The sequence below is a fragment of the Rhodamnia argentea genome, chromosome 1, assembly GCF_020921035.1.
Source record: "Rhodamnia argentea isolate NSW1041297 chromosome 1, ASM2092103v1, whole genome shotgun sequence".
Taxonomy (NCBI): domain Eukaryota; kingdom Viridiplantae; phylum Streptophyta; class Magnoliopsida; order Myrtales; family Myrtaceae; genus Rhodamnia; species Rhodamnia argentea.
Genome location: NC_063150.1, coordinates 29,203,473 through 29,226,702, shown reverse-complemented (window position 1 = coordinate 29,226,702; position 23,230 = coordinate 29,203,473). Strand labels below are relative to the sequence as shown.

The window sequence follows — 23,230 nt, the reverse complement described above, 5'->3', positions numbered from 1 at the left end:
CTTTTCTTTCCAGGAACATTCCCAAAGATTGAATTGCTAACGCTTTCATCACTTCATCAGTTATTGCTGTGTATACCGAACATCTTCAAGCAGATTAAGTAATTTTTCTTTCCAGGATCATTCCCAACAATTAAAAGTTGGATATATGATGAAATAATTTCGAGCAAAGAACCCTCTACGAAGGGACTACAGATGTCAATAGAGCGATCATATTTTCCTCAGTAATCCATATGAATTTGTCCACCAGTATGCATATGTCAAATGAAGGAAATTACGACTGGGTCAAATCCCCACAAAGAAAACATTATAGAGGGACCTCTGCACTCGGTGGATGCGTAAAGAAACAGAGCGAGAGACCTTACAACAAAAACAGACACTCTTAGCTTAAGATAGAATACATATTTACTGAATTGTGCCTTGAATGCCAGTGCATATACAGCAAATCATCCAGCACAGCGACTATGCCACATTCGACTCCAGATTTTCGTCCTTCCCTAAATATTTGGTCACTATAGCATTGACGTCTTCCAAACTGACCCCGATAAGTAGAGGATTCGCCGGAATCCTGACGGAATCATCCGCTTCAGGAGCTTGATTCTCACCCAAGCTATTCGAGACCCTCACATTAGGGCCATCCCTGCACTTGCCCAGGCACTTGCATTCAACAACAGCACCTTCGACCCCAACCAAATTCTTGAATTCCTCCAACAACGCCGGTCCTCCTGAATTCTTGCACTTCTTACCCATGCAAACTTCGATCCTCTTTGTCACCGCACCATTGGCTGCAACATCGCTAGGAAAGCCAGTCGTTGCCTCGCGGTACAGAACACCATTTGGCAACGCCAGATTTCCGGCATTGTTGCCCTCTTCTTTCGCAAGAACTTCCGTCCTCAGGCGGCCCATGTCAATCACCTCTCCGCACTCACTGTCACTTGATTCCGAGGAGCAGGACGACGACGACGACTCCGAATCCATCATAACTTTCTTTCGCTCCGCTTTAAGCTTGGCCTTCTGTTCTTTTATCTTTCTCTTCAGCCCCTTTTCCTCTGCCTTCAGCTGTTCAAGTTGTTTCAGCAAAACCTCTGCTGCTTCCTGCATGACAATGACCACAATGATTTGACAGAAAACCCACCAACACCAATAAAATCCAAGCAAGAAGTACTCCACCAAAAGCACAAATTTCAGAATTAATCAACCTTCAACTAGTGATAGCTTCATTGAATTCTTTTTTTGTTCTTCATGGGAAGCCAATTTACACGGAAAGATCATGAATTTTCAGATAGGGTAACAGAAATATGCATAACTATCAACCCTGAATCAGATTTAAGTGAGAGCAGATCCCAAAAACAAGGATCTTTCGCTTCCTTTGGCCAAAAAACACCATCGCCAATCAGATCAGCCATAGAACCAAACCACAAATCACCTCACAACAGAATTAAATTAACGAGCAATTGAAGGAAAACTCCAACAGCGGAACCTAAAACCAAAGGAACGTACCGAGATTGGCTTCTCCTGACCTTCGATAACCTCACCGTCTCCACCACTACCACCACCACCACGACGTTCCATCCAATAGAACTCAGAAAAATCCTCCTCCTTCGTCAATCCCTTCGACATCTTCAGCTTCTTCTTAATCTCCGCATTCCCACCTTCCTTCCTCCCCTCCTTGTTCAAACCAAACCGAGGTTTCCCACCGTAATACTTCACATGTCCATCATCACCAAACTCGGACCTCAAAACGCCGCGAGACACCCTCGATCTGGCATATCCCTCGCGATCCTTGCCGCTGCAAACCCTGATTTCACCGATTGGATTCGCACGGCGGGAATCGATCCCGGCGCCGGAGAAGCAAGGGAACCGCCCCGAAGCGGCGGCGGAGGAGAGCGACTCCATCAGAAATCTGGGTCCAGCTTCCGAGTTCCGACTGCTGACAACCAAAAAAGAAACAAAAACATACAAATGAATCAATGAAAATTCATGAAATAGACATGAAGGGAAGATGACGGCGACGGCGGAGGTGAGCTATAATTCTCCTTTTTACACGTGGCGCGTTTTGAGTGGTGCAGTGAGGAAGCCTATGACGTGGACGGGGCCCCGAGGGGTCATGTCTGTTTCCGGTTTTCCACACGCCCTTTTGCTTCGGTCCCTCCCGGCGAGTGGGGAGACGACGGTCAATGTGTTCTGGCGGGAGAGCGGACGGCCCGCGCGACGCCACGTCGGCGCCAACACTTCCGTTCATTTCGGTAACAAGCTGCGGTATTACCATTACGCCCTTGGAAGTCCAGTTGAGGAGGAGAGGTGCAGCGGGCTGAGTCTCAATCTGAGTCTAAGGCTAGAAAGCACTGGTACTCTTTTTCAAGGACATTCGTCTCATGTCGTATGTGTTCGATATTCTTCGACACTTCAACATACGATCAACATATGATCAACACTCCAAACATGTTAGTGACACGCGAGTTCAGAATCTTGACACATCATTTCAACACGCACGAGATCAATTTTAAATATTTTCAATAAGTTAAAAGTCAAAATGAAGATTTTTATCAAAAATATATATGCTCAAGTCATATATTCAGCCATCAAAATTAATATTCACAATCAGCCAAATATATATATATAACGTATCACAACATATCGAAATTCTCTACCTTTTAAAAAATAACGTATCCCGTATCATGTCGTGTCGTATTTTGTCGCGTCTAGGTGTCAATGCTACATAGGTCAACAGTTTGATGGCAAGTTGGCACTCCAATTTCCGGCTGGCATGTGAATCTGATTTAATACAACTCACGTATGGAATTTTATTTATTTTTTTTTTTTTTGGGGGTGGTAAAAAGCTCACGCATGGATTTTAAAAATACAAGATCGTTGACGATCACCCATATTCAATTTGTCTATCTTGAATATATTAACCGTTATCCTTGTTTCCGGATTTGCCCGAAAAGGACAAAAGAAACTATCTGATTGTTTCATCAACAATTTTCTGATTTTCGTGTCGATTTCTCGATAGAATTCGAACTCAGATGAAGTCTTGACCATATGTTAAAAGGTAAAAAAAAAAGTAAATCTTGTAGGATTTCAAGAAATACTTCAATTTCTTCCCGAAACGGCTGATTCTTAATTTCTTTCTCACGTTTCATGAATAGCCAAGGAATATCCTTAAAAGATTTAGAGAATGAGTCTAATTCTAGTTCCGTTCATTTCGTTTGAAGAAAGGAAGAATCTAAAAAAAAAAATTTTTGACCTTTCTTTCAGTTATTTAATCTTCATTTTTTTATTAATCAAGGTGATATTTCGAATTCTCATTACTAATCGAGTCAAAATATTCTCTGAATTTATTAGGAGATCCTTATAATTGGCTAGAGTCCATTAGTCAAACGTTGTTAGATTTTGTTGGTGATTGATTTATTTGTATAGCATCATTGTTTGCTATCAACTCGGGTTTTGTTTTGAAAAAAAAAAAAAACTGGGGGTTTTGTGCATAGATTAATAAAAAAAAAAAATGGAAGCTACTAACCATCAAACGGGTTACTATGCTTAACACGTAACCATCTCAATCCTTCTTCACCACGGCCGAGGAAGGGCCGGATCCCCATCAGGCATAGAGATGCTAGCTTGGGCACATGCGTCCCTTGACCTCACGTCGTCCTATTTTATACAGTCGGTCATCTATCATTTCCTCGAGGCATGTACCATTGTGATCGCCGCCGGTTGTCGGAATGACGCCAGCCCTGGGCCGACTCTTAATTCGAAAACAAGCCAGGGGGATAATTGACGGCGCATTCTGGGTTCGTGCACAGAATAGCCTTGCCTTGCGCGAGAATCCCTATCACGATTCACGACAATCAACACCCGAGCAGCATCAGTGCTTTCGGAAGAACCGACTCTAGTTATGCATCCTCGTACTTGCCGAGGATGATGAACACCATACGTCGTTCTCAGGAGGCAACATTGGAAGAGCATCACTACTGACATTTTTGCAAGCAATCGTCAGATGAATCGCACAAGGAAAAAAAAAAAACTGCAGCAACTTAACGTCTCCATTACATATATCGATGTCGGACAAGAAGAAAAAGAGAAAAAAGGATTACATTTATCGAGCTCCTAACTCATGCTGCACATTGTCGCGCAGACAAACTAAATACTTTTCCATGACAACTACCGAGCCTTGACGGCTTCTACAGAGATAATATTTGCTCCGAGATGCTCTGACGGTCTTTCCAAGTATCTGTCGGGGACATGCCGAAAGTGAATCTTGTGCCGGACATTCGCTCGGAGGCCCGTGATGCGTAAATCTACCGCTCAACACTACACGGGTTCTCAAGACGAGGTTATGCCGGCCAGCAGATGTTGAGACCCTTGTAAATGTCCGGGGATGCGGTGTCTGATCTCTTCGAAAGCACACAACGTCTCCGAATCAAGCCCTCCTGCAAACTGCGCCGCAGGATATGCAAAACAATTAACAGACTGGTGCCGATCACGACACAAAACTATGAACGGTAACTAAGCAGTTCGAGATTCTCGGATTTGATCGGATTCCAAAGCTGGGAATCAAAGCACAAGCGAAGAGATGATTTTAGGCTAGGGCCATCTAAAAAGTATGTTTTGGTTACCTGATGGGCCCTGTATGCGAAATGAACACCCTGGAGCAGTAGAGCTTCTTGGGTTGATTCCCTGTCCGAGTTCCGCATGGATTCAAACTCCATAGTCACTCTCTTCATGTACATGGTAGCCAGCTTCATTGAAACCTGCTTTATCTGCAGAACAAACACCAAACCAAAGATTGGCACGACATCATTGCCATATAACCAGTGTAAATTGCAACAGAACTTAAGCACCAGCAAGAAGAACCGTAAATTCAAAACTTTCGGGACATTCACAGCAGCAGAAAGAAATCGCTGCATACAACATCAACAAACAGTCAGCTTTTGGCCTTTCAGGTAAAACACGCAAGTTCTGCGTCTTTCTGTTCTCGACTTCGACTTTTTGAGTGAGTCAATGGCAAACAGCATCATGACGTTTCATTAGAATCCACGGTGAACTTAAGAAGAGGACAAATGTACCATACTTTGTACACCATTCCCGAATCGAGCATCCAATCAGTTGGAATTTTCCAATTCTGATACGATCTCATCACCGAACTTCGCAATTTGACGAGCTTTTGAATCCCTCTCTCGGACCTGGCACAATGACATGAAAGGGGTGAAACAGAAATATGGATAATCGATACTTCTCCCAACTTTGACCACTAATGCATGACGAACATGAAGTGTAAACTCACTTGTCCAGTAGGCCAGCCATCTTCTTCAACGCACTTCCGCAAGGAACCTCCATTTCATCCTCATACAAAGAAATCTCACTCTCCAGCAACTTAAGAGTTTGGTACTCAACTGCAGCTTCTCTCATGGCATCAGCTTTCTTCTCAGGCCAGTTGAAATGTTTCAACACAGCCCGCTCATCAGCCTGTCAACCAAACGACAACATTAAAGTTGGCAGATTACACAAGATTGGTCTTAGTTCATCATCTATAAACATGGTAATGGTACAGCATCGTAGAGATCACGTAGGTAGAGCTAGATGCAATGTCATCAATTCCCACAACAGGCCATTCGAAGCAGAACATGACACAAACCAGCAAGAAAGGCACCTCCATCACATATGACTATAAATTTTTCTGTCATCGATAGCACATGCCGCATGGGAGACACAAAGGACGTTCAGCTCTGATAGCTGATCAATGACACTAATCAAGCTCAAAAGCAATGGCTCTCTACTGTCTGAGGAATGCATGGTATTGCAATGAACATATTTTGTTTGTTCTGTCATCGACATGCAAAAGCTGTCCAAGTTCGAGATATTTTCCTCTCCTACAGCTCAGGTAACTAAATCTCACCTACAGCTCAAGCAACTGCCCACCATAAAAATATCTCGCAAACACGGGGCCCTTAATTCTCATGATCTCATCATTTGTCTCCTTAAGCAAGAGGATCCATTTATCGAATTGGGTAATGAGACAGGAAAAGAAAAAAGACCCTCAAATCTGAGGAGAAGCCTAGTGAAAGTGGGAGTATATCCTACATATCTACATGGGACTTTTTGGTCCGAACATTTATGAACTACATCTATTTCATGCCCAATCTGAACTGAGGTTAACCAAACAAGTTTGAATATGCACCTAAACTCACCAGGGAAGAAAGTTCATTATCAAGCCAATCCACAAAGTTTAGGAGCTCCTCAATATCTGAGAAAGCGGCAGCTTGTATTTTCTGGATAAGACCATTGACGAACTCCCCTTTGGTTTCGATATCTGCTTTGATCTGTAAAATCAAGATGAGTTACTAGCCATCCTAACTACATTCACAAGACAAAGCCACAAAGTTATATCACAACTCAATTCAAAGGGGTTCGAAAGATTACAGCTAAAACATGAGCGGAACGGTTTTGGATTTCTCCAACTATGCTACTATGCGCACTGGTAACCGCGGGTTTATTGGAATCCTTTGATCTTGATTCGTCCTTCTTCTCTTCTGGCTTCGTCAGTAAGCGATAAAATTCTACAACTGCAGGAGTCTTTGGGGTTGCAGATCCTCTGGCTCGGGGTCGAGATGAGGGAAGAGGTGGCGGAGGCGGAGGTGGCAGGGACGGGCAAGGTGGAGGCTTTACAATATCATCAGCACCTCTTGGTATTGAACTTGCCGGAGCTGCAGGTAGCGTGGTCTTAAAGATAGCCTCACTGAATGCTTCCTTCTTTGCTTTTGAATAGTCCAACTTATTGGCAATCAGTTTCTGAATGTCTTCAAATTTGGGACTCTGGAAATCCTTAGTTGACTCCCTCTGAACAACAAAACATTGAATAAACAGACACCATTGAAAGAAAAAAAAAACTGGGAAATGAAGAACTTAGAAACATAGCCACCAGTCTGTAACCAGAAGGAACACTAGCTCATGTTTCAAGTTTGCGAATACTTTCAATCCTTGAATTTATGAAGGGGTGATTTTACCTACAGATTGATTCATATCATGCAACCATCAAAGGAACCTTGTTTGCACAACAGAATTGGAGCATGTACTCCAGATTGAAATGAAAAGTGACCCATGCAATTTACAGGGAAAAGCAGTGAAGAGAGAGAGAGAGAGAGAGAGAGAGTGATTGAAATATGTTTCTATTTCAAATTATAACCCAAACCACAATATCATGCCAAAATTTAGTATTAGACTCTCACCTTATCAAACCTGCTAAGAGTTGCTATTTTGTTCTCAGCAGCAGCAAGATCCTCTGTAAGCTTCCTGTTCTTTGAGTCCAACTCCACATTTAAGCTCAGTGTCTTCTCCAATTCTGCCTTCAAAGCCAACACGTCACTCTGCAAACTCTTGACCAAATTCTCACGGAACTCTAGCTTCTCTTGCAATTCCTCACACTTCTTCTTATTCCCATCCATCACTCCATCCTCATTTCTCCTGCTAGTAACGGAACTCACAGTCGGTCGCAGCCGCCGTGGCCGAGCGAACTGCTCAACAACTGCGCGGGCAGCCCCGGCCCGACCCCCGATTTTCGCCTCCTCAAGATCCCTACCCTTTTGAGATCCCGCGACAACGTCCCCAGATTTGGGGGTTCTGAGCACAAGAGACCTTTGGGCCTTGGAAACGTTCTTCACATCTGGAGGCACTGACTTTGCTCTGTCCCTCATCACATCACCCGCTGGCTTCAATGACTCCTTAACCTTTGGGGTGGCTCTGAAACGCGAAGGGGTGGTGGTCGTGGAATGCGAAGTCGAATTGCCGCTAATTCTGCATTCAGCTCTCACTGTGGGTGTTGTTCTGGGTGGTGTTTCTTGCTTCATGGCTTCAAAGTTCGGAACTTGACCCAAGAAAAAACCTGCAAAAAAGCAAAAACGGAGGGATGTGGAGTCTTATGGGAAGAGGATCATGTGAGCCCCCCTGTGTGGAGATTATTCAGCTTGCTTCATGGGTTCTGTGCTCTTGTTTGACTCCCTCTGCCCTCATCATGATTCATGAGATAACCACACACAAAATCCAAATCCAAAGACCCCCACAAGAGAACAAATCACCCAATTCGTTCTTTCTCTAGCCTGTTCATTGACCCTCCCTGTTCAGACAGCCACTACTGCTTAATCTTGGTGCACACCAGAGAAGAAAGCAATGTGGCAGCAAACAGGATGTGGGCAAAGTCAGTTGTATGTGAACAAAAGCTACTGAAGCCTTTGGGCTACCTAGATTGAGGAAGATCCCCTGAACCGGTGATGGTGAAATTTATGCAGACTAGCTTTTGAGCACTTTCCAATGAATATCTCGAGACAGGAAGTACGAAAACCTGAGTTTTGCTCTGCTAATTGTTGATGTTTTTTTCATTTTCCTTTGTTTGGGCCTTCAGTGGGGGTCCCCTATGTCACACAATAATGGCACTTGAAGGGGGTATTTACAATTAATAATGTCAACCAATAAAGTACATGCCACTTCACAATTTCCAGCTCATTCTCGACCTATTTTTCGGTGGTTCAAGAAAATTTAATTAAGTGGACGAAATCTCAAGAAGAAAAGAAAAGGAACCCACAGAATGTACGCACCAGTTATCACCAGAAATTCCAAATTGGACGTACTTCAGTTTGGAATTCTCGTCACACGAAAATTAATTGGAGATAAATGAAGCACGGGGCGTATCGGGTTTGAAAATCTTTTTTGGTATTGACCTAAAATCAATATGTAGTAAAGACTACTCCTAGAATAATTAATAGCATTAATGAAATCTCAAGTACATCCACTTTTATAATTCACATCTAGAGGAGACTTCACATGAAATAATTTGTTAACTATGATTTAGTCTAACGCGTCATGCCATTTGCTCCACCACATGCCGAATAATCAGCAATTACTTTGGAAGCAATCTACAATCAATTTCCAATTTTTTTTTTAACATGATTGGAGAATTCGCCGAGAAATTAAACTAATCAATTTGATCATCATGAGGTGGTCGGATTGCAAATGATTGAGATGGCCCCTCAATACAATGCAGACAAATCTCGTACAATGAGGCCAAGCTTCCTTGTTTTTGTCCTTTATGCTAACTTAGTCGACAGTACAAGGCCGGCAAATAAAAAAAAATGTTGTGGGCCTTAAATTATGTCAAAGAAAATGTTTTATTCATGGCGTGCGGTCTAATCATTGCAACAGTGCAATTTCCACTAAAGAGGGTTGTGCTTTGTAACGTTTGATTGATTGATGATTACTCCAAGGACATGTAGTTGGTTCTAAGTCAAGCAAAATTGAACTTTAATGGGTTTAGTAGGAACTCCACTCATTCTCATTTAGGTTTGTATGCAATGGGGTTGGTGAGAATGAGCATTTTCTTCTATTGGAATAAACTTTTTTTTGTTCACTTTATTATGAATGTTATTTGGTGGTTTAAACATTTATAGTAATGTCATTTGGTGGATTTGATTAAAGATCTGCCAACAAGAAACATGTGATTGAATAGTTTCCCCTTTTTTTTCTATGTAGGTAATTTATTAGAATGACAAAGGGTGAGCCCTTGATTAAATTGTCACATATACCAAACCTATGCATTAAATAGAATAATGACATCATTTTACGTATAAACCAAGGAGCTGTATTATGCAGCGGATAAATGTTTTTCCGTAATTAGGACATAACAAAAGCAATCGCCAAATAAAGAATTAACAAAATGAATAGTAAACCCAACAGTCCCTAGTTAATCAACAAAATTGACCGAATGGATTGAATTGACACAATTGCAAAAAGTTTAGGACTAAATCTGAAAAAAAAAAAAAAAGATTTGAATTGGTACAATTGAAATAGGTTTAAAAATTTTTTAGTAAGTTTTTCGAAACTTATTTAATAATAATAATAATAATAATAATAAGCAAAACAGAGTAATGTTCGCAGTCAGATGCGAACTATGAAAAAGGAATAAAATGCTCTTTCACGGACATGTATAACCTCGTAACAAACTGGATATGCTTTATAGTAAAGATTCCTTCTTTAGTTCCCACTCTCAAGAAATTCTAGGTAGAATCTTGCCAAGAAGTTCATTATTATTGCCAATCCCGAAAAAAAGTTATTCATTTTCTTTTCCATTGAAGTGGTTTTTTCGATTTGCTTATCTAGTAATATACATAATAGGCGACCAATAGAAAAATCTATAGCACATCTAAATTCGACCCACCATCACGTGTCACTTTCGGAAAAGACCTGATTACCATCTTCTAGATCAATGTGCCGGATGTTTAACTCACATCTCACGCAATCCACTGTAACTTTCAGAAAAGACCTAATTACCCTCTTCCATATCTATATGCCGTACGTTTAACTCACATCTCATGTGATCCACTGTAACTTTCGGGAAAGACCTAATTACTCTCGTCTAGATGGATGTTGCCGAACGTTAACTCACATCTCACGCCACCCACAATCACTTCCATAAAAGACCTAATTACTCTCATCTAGACCGATGCGCCGAGCGTTAACGTAGACGAAAGTCCACTCTGTTCGTAATCTCGACTTAATTAGGTAATTGGCAACAATGTCAGCCCTACAAAGTAAAAACCCCAGGTCTGATCCTGAAATTGCAATAGCTGATGCTGCATGTAGCAGCATTGCATGTGTTGCAAGCTAAGGCCCCATTGTCGCATTAGGACATCATTCGAGCGATTGAATCTCGTCTCGGTGCACGTCATTTGCTTCAAATGTTTGTAATGTGCGTGGGAAAAGATTTATTGGTTCTTTGCTTGATAAAGAAGGAGGAGGGAGAACCCTTTCATCTCCAATGGTTGACGAGGATGATGTCGACTGATCATAAGAGCATTTATGAGAGAGAGAGAGAAAGAAAGAGATGATCCGTGAATGGAACAGCAACTGTTGCTTAGTTACTATCAGAAGCAGAAGGGGGGAAGCTGCATGTGACAGCAAGAGTTTGTCCCTTGAGAATTTGATCTTAAAGATTGGCATGAGCTGACAAAAATAAATTTAAGGTACATCAGGTGTACTCTAAAGTCTAAAGCCTTTTCCTTAACGTAAATCCTTTATAATTACAACGGCACGTCTTAACTGTCGTATAATAATATCACAATGCGGGACAACGTTCTTATACTTAATCGCAACGGTTTACTTATCATTGGAGTGACCCGTGAGATGACAAATGCTTGTCCAGCACCAATAGGCCTCATTGAAGGTGAGGAGAGTCATATCTGTGGTATCAAACTTATACTTGATGATATGGAACTCAACGAAGCTTCTACTCGATGCTATGGAAATCAAACTTGTATCGTGCGTTTAATCAACATGCACAAATTTGGCGATTCGTGATCTCCCCATGTCACAAGGGCTCAAAGACATTCCTCGATGAGCTTTTTACTTACAAGTCTGGTTCGGTCTAGTAGGGCCGACCTAGATGACCCATCTAAAGCCGAAAAATGTGATAGCTAATGAGCAAGCCTAGACAACAAGTTTAGGCTCTATATAAGGGTTCGACTCAAATCCAAAATCCATCCATGGATCAAGTCTGCCATGTATCACACTTAAATGTAAGTATTTTTAGGATATGACTTCAAAAGTTTCTTTTTTTCTCTTTTAGTAAGATGACAGAAGCCTGCTGAAGTTTTATCTAAAGGAGGAGAGAAACCAAGGCGAGCTAAAGAGAAGCAACAAGGTAAAACTTTGGTTTATTTTTCCTACTAACCACTGTTTGTTTCCACTTGATCTAAAAACAACAATTCTATCAGCACGAAAGTTGCTTAGAACCTTGCTCCAGAGAATACGTACCGGCAATCGAAAGGAATCCGAGCCGAACTCTTATCCTCTCTTTCACACGGAGAAAAACCTGCAATAAGCAGCAGATCGCGATGCGCGCGTACATAGTTTCATGCACGCTCCCCCGTCGGATGTTTATCTATATCGATGTCGATATCTGATAACAGCAAAGCAATCAAAGAGTGATTACCTTGAAGTTCTTGAAGTGGACTAAAATTTATGGATCTCCATATATATGAGCTGAAAAAGGAGGGAGAAGAAGTGGGACGATGGAGATGTGGGAAAATAACCCTTGATGGATATAACCCTAGAGATTTTTGTGCCAAGTGAATCGGTTGGTTTTCTTCTTGTTGGTTGTAGTTTCACATCAAATGAAGCGAAATTCGTTGAGTTGATTGCGATTTAAGATGGAGGAAAGAATGGTCCTCATTTGCGCAACTTTAGTTTCTAGATTTTGCGCATTAATTTTCATGGGACATAGGACAATTTTGAGTCTAATGGAATGTGTCCACGTGATTAACAATGTAATTAAATTTGTTCTTAGTTGTTGTCATATGTTGAGGATGTGACAACTCACTAAACGGTTGATGGGTGACACTGACTTCTTCAATTAGATGAATTTATATTTCGATCATACAATTCTTTTGAAGATAAGAACAAATATATTGAAAGATGAATGAAAAATGATTAGAATAATTAATCTTGATGTGGATTAGAGATAGTATTCTTCTCTTATGCGTTGATTGATTGATTGATTGTAAGGGTCCATCTTCAATTGTCATGTACTTTTATGGAAGATGTGATTTGGGATGTAACCCCCACAATCAATCTTCCGTTAACAAATTAGAACGTTAATCACACTCCATTAAACCAGCAGACATAATCTTAAAGCTAGATCCTCATGAAATCCAACAGGCAAAACAACCTGTGAAATCAAAATTTTGTTCTTTCAACTTTCAAAGTAGCTTTTTTGCCACCCCTTGGGCAGTCTTTCAACTTTGTTAAGGTAATTCCTAAATTTTGAGCCGAATCGGCTTAATTCCTCTCATCGGAAATAACAAATCCGTCCCCGGATCTCACACGAGCCGACTCATTCCGTTTAGTGTTTTACCAATCCTCAAACTTCTAGAATCCCGATCTTAATTATGTCCTTAAAACCAAAATCAAAAGTCAAAGATTAGCCAATTTTAAACGAGCTAAAACCATAGGCATACATCATTAACCATATTAAAGGCATGCACTATTAACCAGTTTTTCATTACATCCCAACTGCAATTCCTTTGTTTGCATTTGTGTGGTGCTTCTCTCTCAATGAGAATCTCTCACTATGAATCAAGTTCATCCTGAAGTGGGTTTAGGCTTCTTGCTTTAGGCAAAAAAACCTACAAGAAAGATAGAGAGGAAACAGAAAAAAGACAGATTCTTGAATTGCCCTAAAAGAGAAATTTGCCACCAGTGACGGTTGGGAGGGACACATCATGGGCGTACTGTATAAGCAAATAACATGTTTGAGGGCATGTGGTAGTCCCCATCAATTACCCAAATCAAAGTACGAACCAATTTAGGGCTCATAAAATATTTGTCGTTGAGCTTTGAGTAAATTATGGAGAAGCCAAGGAAAAAAAAAAGGTGGAAGCTTGAATTGGGCTTGCAAGAAAAGCAAGTTTGGGTTGACCATAAAATGTCATGGAGTGAAGTTAAATTATCAATTTCTTGTCACAAACACATGCATTTGAACAGAAGGAGATGTTCTTGGTTGGTGAGGAGGCATTTTCTGATGTTAAAGGCCCAACTTAGTCTTCCATCTTTTTCACACTTCTCTTAGAGCAAGAAACTTGAGGACCAGACACCTCTTTCTCATGAATATTCTTCACAACTTCATGAGATGCTGGTGTTCATTTTATCCACTGGGTGTAATATACAATATCAAGACTCAAAACTTTAGTGGTAATGGAAAAAGATGGATTAACAGAGTTACTAGCCTCATTTGACAGACGCAACTCTATCATGTGGTGCTGTCATGGTAGCATAGATTCCGTTTCTCATGTTCATCAGAGTCTCATGGCTCCCTTTCTCGACAATTGCGCCATCTTTTAGCACTGCGATGACGTCTGCACGGCGGATCGTGGACAACCGATGAGCCACCACCAATGTGGTCCGCCTCGCCATGGCTCTATCCAGGGCATCCTGGACCACCCGCTCGGATTCAATGTCGAGAGCGCTCGTAGCTTCGTCGAGCAGTAAGATTCTTGGGTTTTTCACTATGGCTCTGGCGATCGCCACCCGCTGCTTTTGCCCACCGGACAACTGAATCCCTCTTTCGCCCACTGTTGTATCGTAACCCTGTGCATGTTTACAATGTCATCGTCAGTAATAACTGGCAACCCAAATGAAGACTCTGAAACCTTAGAAGCATGTTGACAGATTGAAGCCTCAACCTGTTGTAAGCCACTGATGAAATTGTGAGCATTGGCCAACTCCGCCGCCACTACGATCTCCGCCTCTGTTGCACTGCCGCCTTTCCCGTATGCGATGTTAGCACGGATCGTGTCATTAAACAGGACAGGCTCTTGGCTCACCAGACCCATCTGTCCCCTTAACCACTCCAAGTTTAGCTCCCGTATATCGGCTCCGTCCAAGGTTATTCGACCAGAATCAGGGTCATAAAATCTTTGCAGCAAAGATACTACCGTCGATTTTCCGCTCCCGCTCTCTCCAACCAAAGCAACTGACTAGTACATGAGAGGAGACACATGAAATTTTTAACTTACCGCGTTTGAGCTGACAAGCCTCTTTATCAGATTAAGCGTATCGAGAGTGAAAAGACTGAGAGGAACGAGCTAATCTTGTATTGTTGTACCTGACCAGAGTGGATGGACAAGCAGAAGTCTTTGAATACTAGGAGTTCAGGCCTAGTTGGATACTTGAATTTTAGGTGATGAAATTTGATGTCTCCTTTCACATTTGCTAGAGTAGTTCCACGGTTGCCACTGGCATCGATCTTAGATGTTAGGTCTAAGATTTCGAATATGGAAGCAACCGAACTCTTTGCTTTACTCACATTGGGTGCGAGGGAGTTCGACTGCGAAATTCCGATTCCCGTCATTGTCAATACAAAAAAGACCTGCCATGCAAATTATTGAACCGAAGTCAGGGACATGAAAGCCTAGGAGAAAGATGCATCAGATGCATGAGCGAAATGAGAAACTTACCCGAAAAACCTTAGGAAAAGTTGTCTTATTTTGGCCGACGAGCTCAGCTCCGACATGGAAGCTCACAGCATAGACGAAAAATAGAAGAAAGAACGATAATCCAAAGCCGATACCACTTATAATTCCCTTCCTAACTCCTCCCTTTAGACGGCCTCGAGATTTTGTTTGATAAAGTGCTACCATTTTTTCTTCGGCACAGAACGATGCGACTGTCCTCATGTTGGCGACCGCATCGCTAGCAACTTGACTTGCTTCCCCATACAATTTCTGCAGATATACAATTGGACTGATTAGACTAACCACTTAATATGCAAAATTCCTGTACTCTATGCACTATACAAAAAGTCTGTTCCATGTTGTTCATCTGTCAAATTTTCGCGCTTTTTGTTCAATATGTTAGCTCTAAGCTGGACTCAACAATGTCAGGGACAGACCTCTGCATCTGTGTTGAAGCCTTTCATGGACTGCATTTGAACATATCCACTGATACCAATTAAGGGAAGCAAAGCGAGAATCACAAGAGCCAATTCCCAGTTTGTTTTGAAAGCGATGAGCAACCCAGCGATCATTGTCGCAGCATTCTGCGCAAGCAAAGCAAGAGTGTCTCCCACCAAAAGACGCACCGACGTCGCGTCTGTCGAAAGCCTTGCGCCAATCGCACCGCTCGAGTGCTCGGTTTCATCGAACCAACCTATGTCCATGTGTACCACCTTCTCAAAACTCATCGACCGGATTCTTTTGATCAACTTACACCCCGCCACGGCAAAAAAATACATGCTCAATGGCGTCACCACCAAGGATGCCATGCCCAGAATCAGAAACATCAGTGCCCAATATTTGGAATCTTTTCGGAGATCCTCCACTGGTTCGCAAAATGTTTTGATCAAACTAGCGAGCATCGAGCCAAAAATTGGATATATGATGCCATTGCAAGCTGCAGCTATCGCGCCTAACAGCAACACCGGAATCTCCGGGCTATTAAGATAGGCCAAACGGGTGAGAGATACTTCCGGTGCTGGTGATGATGCTTTGGAATCGCTGGTACCGAGGCCTTTTTCAGATGCTGTGTCTGAGTATGAAAAACTGAATTCAGGCGACTGCCCGGATGAAGCCGAAAACAAGAGATGACTCTGGTCTGAATATTTCACGGGCGTCCTTTCTGGCTCTTTGGCAGCTTCTTGAAGCCGAAACAACTGGCTATATGCACCTTTAAAGTTCTTGACTAGCTCATCATGCGAACCTTGGATCATGCAAGTGCAATTTGTGACAAAATACGTCACGATCTATTCTGCAAACTCCGGCATTGGAGATATTGAAAAAACAAACAACAAAGAACGTTTACCTTTTTCGATAATTTTCCCTTGATCAATCACACAGATGACATCTGCGTCCCTGACTGTACTCAAGCGATGGGCTATAACCACAGTAGTGCGATCCTTCATAACTCTGTCCAACGCCTCTTGCACTACTCGTTCAGATTCTACATCGAGTGCACTCGTGGCTTCATCGAGTAGTAAAATTTTCGGATCCTTCAGGACTGCTCTAGCAATGGCAATTCTCTGCTTCTGGCCCCCAGAAAGATGAATTCCATGCTCTCCAACCATGGTGGCTAGTCCCTACATGCAATCAAATTATGAAAACAAAAGCAGCTTCTCGTTTACAAACGCTCTCGCTTCCGACAAGAAGGCTTTGATTTGATAGCTTTCAAACTAGAGAAGAGGAACACTGGCGAACTATTCAAGAACAAAAGTTACCTGAGGCAGCATGTCGATGAAGTTAGCAGCATTAGCAACCTTAGCAGCTGCTATTATTTCGTCGTTTGTAGCACCATCCTTCCCATACGCAATGTTATCCCGGATGCTTGCGAAAAATAGCACGGGTTCCTGGCTGACAAGACCGATTTTTCCCCTAATCCATCTGAGTTGGAGCTCTCTGATGTTGACATGATCAATGAGAATTTCGCCCTCCTGTGGATCATAAAATCTTTCGATCAAACTGACGATGGTCGATTTCCCACTTCCACTATGCCCGACCAAAGCTGCAGTGGAACCACCAGGTATTACCAGGGACAAAGCATTCAACACCCGCTCATTCGGTCTGGTCGGATAGCTGAAGTAGACATCTCTTAGTTCTATATGTCCAGACAATGCTTCCAACCTTTTTCCGCTTTTGTCAAAGGCATCGATCTCCGGCTTCCTTTTCATTGCGTCAAACATCTCAAATGCCGCAGCTTGTCCAGCAACAAACGCACTCAAACAAGGAGATGCTTGGCCCAGAGATCTTTCAAAGGGGTCCAAATAAAATGTTGAAAATCTTGTTAGCTTGTTTCAGATGGGCAAAAATATCAAATGATAACGGCAAAACAGGATGTCACGACTTACAAGGATCCAAGCAACACTGCAAAGACTACGTTAATGACACGCCCTCCTGTGTACCCTTTTTCAGCTATCATTTTCCCGCCGAGCCACACTGCGAATGAATAACTGCAGAACACGGTAAACATAAGCATGCCGAAGCCCAACCCGACGACCAAGCCCTCTTGTACTCCAAACCGGTATGCCTTGATAAGTGACTTGTTATACTTCTTTACGGCTTGTTTTTCGCCCGAAAAAGATGCAACCTGTGACAATAGGATTTCTACATCACACGAAGGAAGAGAACAATTATAGTGGTGTCATACTTTATCGATTACATTCTTGCTTACTGTTCTGATTGAGCCAATTGTCTGATCTACAATTGTCGCTGCAACCGAATAAGCGCCTTGTGCATGCGACATTAGTTTGCCTGTGAGCTTCACCGTGATGGCACCACATATGACAAGAGGCGGGATGGTGGACAGCATGGCTAGAGTGAATAGCCATCCCTTCACAAAAGCTATGAAGAAGCCTCCTAGAAATGTCGCTACGAACTGTATGAAATTTCCTACCTGAACAAATGACAAATAGCGACATCAAACCAACAGAAATCACAAAAAGAATTGACAGTATCAATTTTGCACACGCAACAGCGAGTACCTTCTCGCCCACGGCTTCTTGAATGAGAAAGGTGTTGCTCGATATCTTCACTATTATCTCTCCTGTGCTTGTTTCCTTGTCAAAGAAAGCGATTTCCTGCCTCAGAACTGTTCTCAGGTACGAATTCCTTATCCGTGTGGCCTGTCTCTCTGCTGTGATCATCCAGCAAGCGACCTCTAGCACATTATCAAATGCACAATTTGTTCCATGTTATTATTCTACACTCGGATCCTCTAAAGTTCAAAGGCAATGCAACCCAGTCAATACACAAATTTCTAGCTCCTTACGTAGAAATGATGCGAAACCAGAACCCAGAGCCAAATAGATGATCTTTAAGCAAACCTGAAGATATACAATTGACACTGATGATTACCCGATTTTGTGTATCAAGTTGGAGAAAACTAAAGTCAAGCTCTACATAATTGCCATATAGCAGACTTGAGCCACTAAATCTGATATGAGGAACCTGAGAAGAATATCTCGGGACCACGAAAGATATAAGACAATTTCCCTCGAAAAGCCAGTTAGTTGCTCATTCATGAGATTAAGTGATACCTCATTGACTTCGTGTACGGCGATTGAGGTGTCGAAATTTTTCCCAACAGAATCAATTAGATCTCCAAACAGAACAGTCATAAGTGGCGTGGCAATCCCATTTTCGATGGCAGCAATTGTGCCGAGAAACATGAGGAAGTAATCGAAGGAGTCAGCAAAAGAAAACAACTTATGATATGGTAGCATTTTAGCTCCGTCCTTCATCACTTGCTCTACTTCTGCTAAGTGGTTTCTTGATGATGAAGTCTGCCTTGAGCTCATTTCTCTGCCCATATGATCACTTCCTTTCGCCTGCGAAACAGATACTAAGATAGAAATTCAAGGAGTGGTTTGTTGAATTGTGACGGCGAGATCAATAAACAACTCTGAATCAATGAGTGCTCAAAACGTGCCTAGAGACGATTGAAGTGCATCTTTCCTTCTCAAACACTTTTTGCGAAAGCCAGCTTACATCTTCTATTCGAAAGGAGCAAAGTTCGCGAAAATGATGATATATTCAAACAGAAACACAGATATACAATACCTTTCTAATCGAACTCGGACAAAAAGATTGAGCAGAAAACTGCACCTTAAATATCTACCATGTGCTGAGAACCAAATGAACTGGACGCATGATCCATATGCTGAGATATCTGTCATCAAATTCACCAAGAATTCGACTTTAGGTTCATCAGCGAGGGCCGAGCTAGTGATATCAGCAAATAAAAACAAAGACCGCTCACAAAAGAAACCTCCAAGTCATTTTCAAGACAAAGATGTTGATTTGGAACATGACACAGACATAATGTGGACAACAACTACATGGACAAGAAGGGACTTAATGCAGATAATGAAGCTGTCAAGTGCTAATGTACTAGGCACAAATAGACACCCTCTGAGCTGATTCGATACCACGATGCCGCCGATGATGCGATTCATAGATTGATCGATCGATACTATGCAACTCCAGCTCAAGAACAGCCTCCTCATATGAGACAAGATTGAAGCATTGGAGAGCGACGAATCATCAAACCCCTGCTGCGCATGTCTAGGAAGCATCACCAGTCGTGTGAGACTGAAAAGGAGAAAACAAAGAAATGCTCCCTCATCATCTGAAAACAGAGGCTTTTCCACATTATTTTACATGGAATGAGCTAAGAAGTACAGAACCGATGATGCATCCAAGGTCATCCTTTACATGGAATGAGTTAGATTTTACAAGTCTTGATAAAAATTAATTTCATGGTGCGCACCAAAAACTGCATTTTTTCAGATATCTTTATTCCTGAAAGTATGCTTAAAAAAAAAAAGAAGAAAGAAAAACTAACCCTTCGCCGAAAATGTCCGAGGTTTTGGAAAAATTTCAAATAAGGGCATGAAGTGCCCTCATTTTCTCAAATAAGTATCTGAAGTGGAAATTATTTCAAATAAGGGCTTGAATTGCCCTCATTGTCTTAAAGAATGGCCCAACCAAAGTCATTTACTTTTTTTATTTTTCCCATTTCTTTGTCGCAGCCAGCAAGGGTCGCCTCACCTAGGCCCTCGCCGACCACGGGTGAGGCGATCCTTGCCTAGATCCGGCGCGGCGACCCGACCCTCTCCTGTGGCAATCTAGGGCGGCCTCGCCCAGCCCTCCCCGGTGGGCCGCCATCACCTTAGACCGGCCACTATCAAAAAGGAAGGGAAAAAAGAGGAAAAAAGGTAGGAATAAAAAAAAAGTAAATGACAAAAATGACTTTGGTCAAAAAGACGAGAAAATAAGGATACTTCACACTCTTATTTGGAATATTCCCCGAGCTTTTTTACTCATTGTGATAATAGATATTGATATAGTAAAAAAAGTTATGTTCTACTATGAACCACTCAGCTTTATAGAAGGATCACCTCATTATCCTTTAACCATCAAGTTTCTTTGCTACTAAATCAATAAATATTGATGTACTTATTTCGATAGCTTTCTAATATGACAAATATTAAAATTAATCGAGAGACAAACATGCCATAAAATATGTCATAAAATGGTAAAAGAATCATCTAAGAACCGTGATAAATTATTGTATTAATCATCTTAATTACATTATTATTGGGGTACATGTGCCAAAGTTGCTATTCTCTACCACATCAAAAAGACTCATTACGGTATAAGGGTGTCTAAAAAATTGCAGTCCTTTTTCACATGTAAATATCTTAGAAGCAATAAGGAAGCTCGTTTTGGGGTAAACATATGTAGCGCGCAACAAAAATCCGATACCTTCCATCGGAGAAATCGCGAAGAACATCTCACACGTGCATCCTAGTAACATCTCTTTTCTTATAGAAGATTCACCAATCTATGTTAGAAAGTCCAATCCAAAAACTTAAGCTTATAGGTAGAAGGAGACCACATGAATATAAAGAGCATATAATACCCGTTTTTAAGGGAATGAGCGGGGCACGTGGAATTTGACTAATGGGGTGGACACACGCACATTCACGAAAGGGATAACACTTGGCTCGATACCATGTTAGAAAATCCAACCCAAAAACTTAAACTTATAGATGGAGAGAGACCACATGAATATAAGAATTATATAAGACCCGTTCTTAAGCGATGTGGGACAACAACTGCAACAATCTATAGGTAGTAAAAATATATATTTCGCGATAAATTCAGTGTTGATATCGGTAAAAACTTTCACTTCGTGGTAAGTGTGTTTTGAAAAGTGGTCAAAATTGCATTTACGAGTTAAAGATTCGCTTCGCAATCTTTATGCTGCCCTTTTAAACTAAGTGGGTTTGCTTATTCATTTCAATAGATTAATGCATTAAATGTTTGCATGAGTTTATATTTCAAATGATTAATAGTTTAATATTTATATTACATATCTTCATTTGTTTCTTAAGTGCGACGAATCATATGTAATCGCATCAACTTACATGCTTCTCCTCAACAAAGTGGATTACTCATGGTATTTATGTGAATTTGGTAAAAAGCTTCATTGCACGAAGATGATTCACAATGTGTGGTAGAAAGATAACTTTTGCGGTAAATTTAGGGCAATATTGGGAAAGACATTCACGTGGGGGCAGATGTATTTTGGAAAAAGTGGTCAAAATTGCATGTATGTGGTAAAGGTTCACTTTTTAATCTTTATATTGTTTTCATAAAACTAAAGCTGATTTGTTTGTCTCAATAAATTAAAATGCACGATATGATTAAATACTTTAATATTTGAAATTATTGATTGTTTTGTTTTTTGCACCATATATCTTCATTTTGTCCCATTGCACTTCATTGTTCAGATTGATTTGCTTTCTTAATTTTGTCCCATTGTTCTTCCTAGCGATGAAGGTCTCGCTATCCCAAAAAGAGAAATAGAGAAAAAGTAAAACAGAGAAATAAAAAGGACAAAAATCACAAATCCACTTTTTTTTTTTTTTCATGTCTAATGAAATGTTAGACTCGTCTATTTTCATTAGTGGTGGAAAGAAGCAACATGCTTGCATTTTAACGGGATAACGACACCACAAAGCATAGAAGAGAAGACAAAGATAATCATATCCCAGAACGGCATCTGTACACACATGGTACCTTGTCCAGATGATGACTAAGCGAGTCGCAAGAGTGACGGAGGTGGTGGCCATTGGCGCGAGCAAAATCAACCAGTGTCCCCAACAGAGCCATCACCGGTTTGCGCTGTCCAATCGTTTAATTCATCACCATGCAAACACCCACACAACAACTCTGATTCGAAGATGAAAACAAGCAGCGATTCGCATTCGGAGATGGACTTCAATGACCTGAACTTAGCTTCTTCAAACCTCTAGCTCACTCTCCCGCAGTAATCATAGGTAGGGGTGAGCATGATTTTCGGGTAGGCGCTTTCTACCCTGGAACTTGGAACCGCCCACTAAGAGCCAATTTCACAAAATCAGTACTGAAAACTGCCTAATGGTTCCATGGATCCACCTAGGAATCGGATTGCCGGTTTGGTCCGGTTTCCGGGTGGATCCATGGAATTGATCCTAATAAGACGGGAAAAGTACACTAGAAGTGCCATAACTTTTGTACGGCGTTCACTTGAGTGCCATAACTTTCAAAATGTTCACTTAAGTGCCATAACTTTTAAAAATCGTTCACTTGAGTGTCATGTTGACGTGGCGATCGGAAAAGCTGACGTGGCAACCGAAAAAGTTATCGTAGACGCCGGAAAGATGACGTGGCACGCCGGAAAACTAACGTGGCACGCCGGAAAAGTTATTATAGCACTCAAGTGAACGATTTTACTCCGACGTAGCACTCAAGTGAACGATTTTTGAAAGTTATGGTACTTAAGTGAACGTTTTGAAAGTTATGGCACTTAAGTGAACGTTTTGAAAGTTATGGCACTCAAGTGAACGCCGTACACAAGTTATGGCACTTCTAGTGTATTTTTCCCTAATAAGACGATACTATTTCGAAGGACCTGTAATTGTATAAGAGTGAATAAGATAGACCTTTATCTTGGCTCTACTACAAGGTGGTCCATGGTATTGACATAGGGCGTTGCATTTCTAGAAGATGTAATGTGAAAATCCAGCTAGAAGCAAGTCAGCATGGTAAAATAAAGAGAGCTGAATTACACAAGACAGCTTCTCGTGTTCCCAACGTGTAGACATTTCTGGCTTTGCTATAAGTTGTAGCTAAGTAGAACAGCACGAACTATT

At 41.5% G+C, this 23,230-nt stretch overlaps 3 protein-coding genes across 6 annotated transcripts; all 3 read right to left on the bottom strand.

Moving 5' to 3' along the window:
- Positions 1–199: 199 nt before the first annotated feature.
- LOC115747705 (diacylglycerol O-acyltransferase 3) lies at positions 200–1,968 on the bottom strand. Of its 2 annotated transcripts, XM_048273338.1 has the most exons (3): positions 1,498–1,968; positions 864–1,092; positions 200–782 (listed from the first exon to the last, which is right to left on the bottom strand). In XM_048273338.1, exons 1-3 carry the CDS (start codon positions 1,891–1,893, stop codon positions 460–462), a joined length of 948 nt encoding a protein of 315 aa, XP_048129295.1. In that variant the 5' UTR covers positions 1,894–1,968; the 3' UTR covers positions 200–459. The 2 variants fall into 2 exon arrangements, with proteins under 2 accessions (XP_048129295.1, XP_030539822.2); XM_030683962.2 differs by having other exon boundaries at positions 200–1,092.
- Positions 1,969–4,002: 2,034 nt separating this feature from the next.
- On the bottom strand, positions 4,003–12,085 carry LOC115747702 (protein CHUP1, chloroplastic). 3 transcript variants are annotated; one of them, XM_030683957.2, is made up of 9 exons: positions 11,975–12,085; positions 11,797–11,854; positions 7,224–7,876; positions 6,418–6,834; positions 6,186–6,317; positions 5,282–5,463; positions 5,069–5,180; positions 4,614–4,757; positions 4,003–4,434 (listed from the first exon to the last, which is right to left on the bottom strand). In XM_030683957.2, exons 3-9 carry the CDS (start codon positions 7,839–7,841, stop codon positions 4,321–4,323), a joined length of 1,719 nt encoding a protein of 572 aa, XP_030539817.1. In that variant the 5' UTR covers positions 7,842–7,876; positions 11,797–11,854; positions 11,975–12,085; the 3' UTR covers positions 4,003–4,320. The 3 variants fall into 3 exon arrangements, with proteins under 3 accessions (XP_030539817.1, XP_030539816.2, XP_048129285.1); XM_030683956.2 differs by lacking the exon at positions 11,975–12,085 and having other exon boundaries at positions 11,797–11,967; XM_048273328.1 differs by lacking the exons at positions 11,797–11,854; positions 11,975–12,085 and adding an exon at positions 8,070–8,445.
- A 1,394-nt stretch (positions 12,086–13,479) lies between these two features.
- Positions 13,480–19,317, bottom strand: LOC115747784 (ABC transporter B family member 21-like). The gene is made up of 13 exons (XM_048273297.1): positions 19,089–19,317; positions 18,566–18,856; positions 18,298–18,352; positions 18,011–18,186; positions 17,701–17,922; positions 17,378–17,616; positions 16,751–17,276; positions 16,339–16,612; positions 15,431–16,236; positions 14,997–15,263; positions 14,645–14,908; positions 14,223–14,516; positions 13,480–14,127 (listed from the first exon to the last, which is right to left on the bottom strand). Exons 2-13 carry the CDS (start codon positions 18,836–18,838, stop codon positions 13,768–13,770), a joined length of 3,756 nt encoding a protein of 1,251 aa, XP_048129254.1. The 5' UTR covers positions 18,839–18,856; positions 19,089–19,317; the 3' UTR covers positions 13,480–13,767.
- Positions 19,318–23,230: the final 3,913 nt, after the last annotated feature.

Bases quoted from the DNA above. Each gene is read 5' to 3' on its own strand.
- LOC115747705 (XM_030683962.2), bottom strand. From the start codon at position 1,893: ATGGAGTCGCTCTCCTCCGCCGCCGCTTCGGGGCGGTTCCCTTGCTTC. The intron at 1,093-1,497 runs GTACGTTCCTTT...ATTGTCATGCAG, and splicing joins GTCAGGAGAAGCCAATCTCG to GAAGCAGCAGAGGTTTTGCT.
- LOC115747702 (XM_030683956.2), bottom strand. From the start codon at position 11,890: ATGTACGCGCGCATCGCGATCTGCTGCTTATTGCAGGTTTTTCTCCGT. The intron at 4,758-5,068 runs GTATGGTACATT...TTTGTTCTGCAG, and splicing joins ATTCGGGAATGGTGTACAAA to ATAAAGCAGGTTTCAATGAA. The intron at 4,435-4,613 runs GTAACCAAAACA...CCTGCGGCGCAG, and splicing joins TCGCATACAGGGCCCATCAG to TTTGCAGGAGGGCTTGATTC.
- LOC115747784 (XM_048273297.1), bottom strand. From the start codon at position 18,838: ATGGGCAGAGAAATGAGCTCAAGGCAGACTTCATCATCAAGAAACCAC. The intron at 17,277-17,377 runs GTAAGTCGTGAC...CCCCTTTGAAAG, and splicing joins GCAGTGTTGCTTGGATCCTT to ATCTCTGGGCCAAGCATCTC. The intron at 14,128-14,222 runs GTTGAGGCTTCA...AAACATGCACAG, and splicing joins TCATCAGTGGCTTACAACAG to GGTTACGATACAACAGTGGG.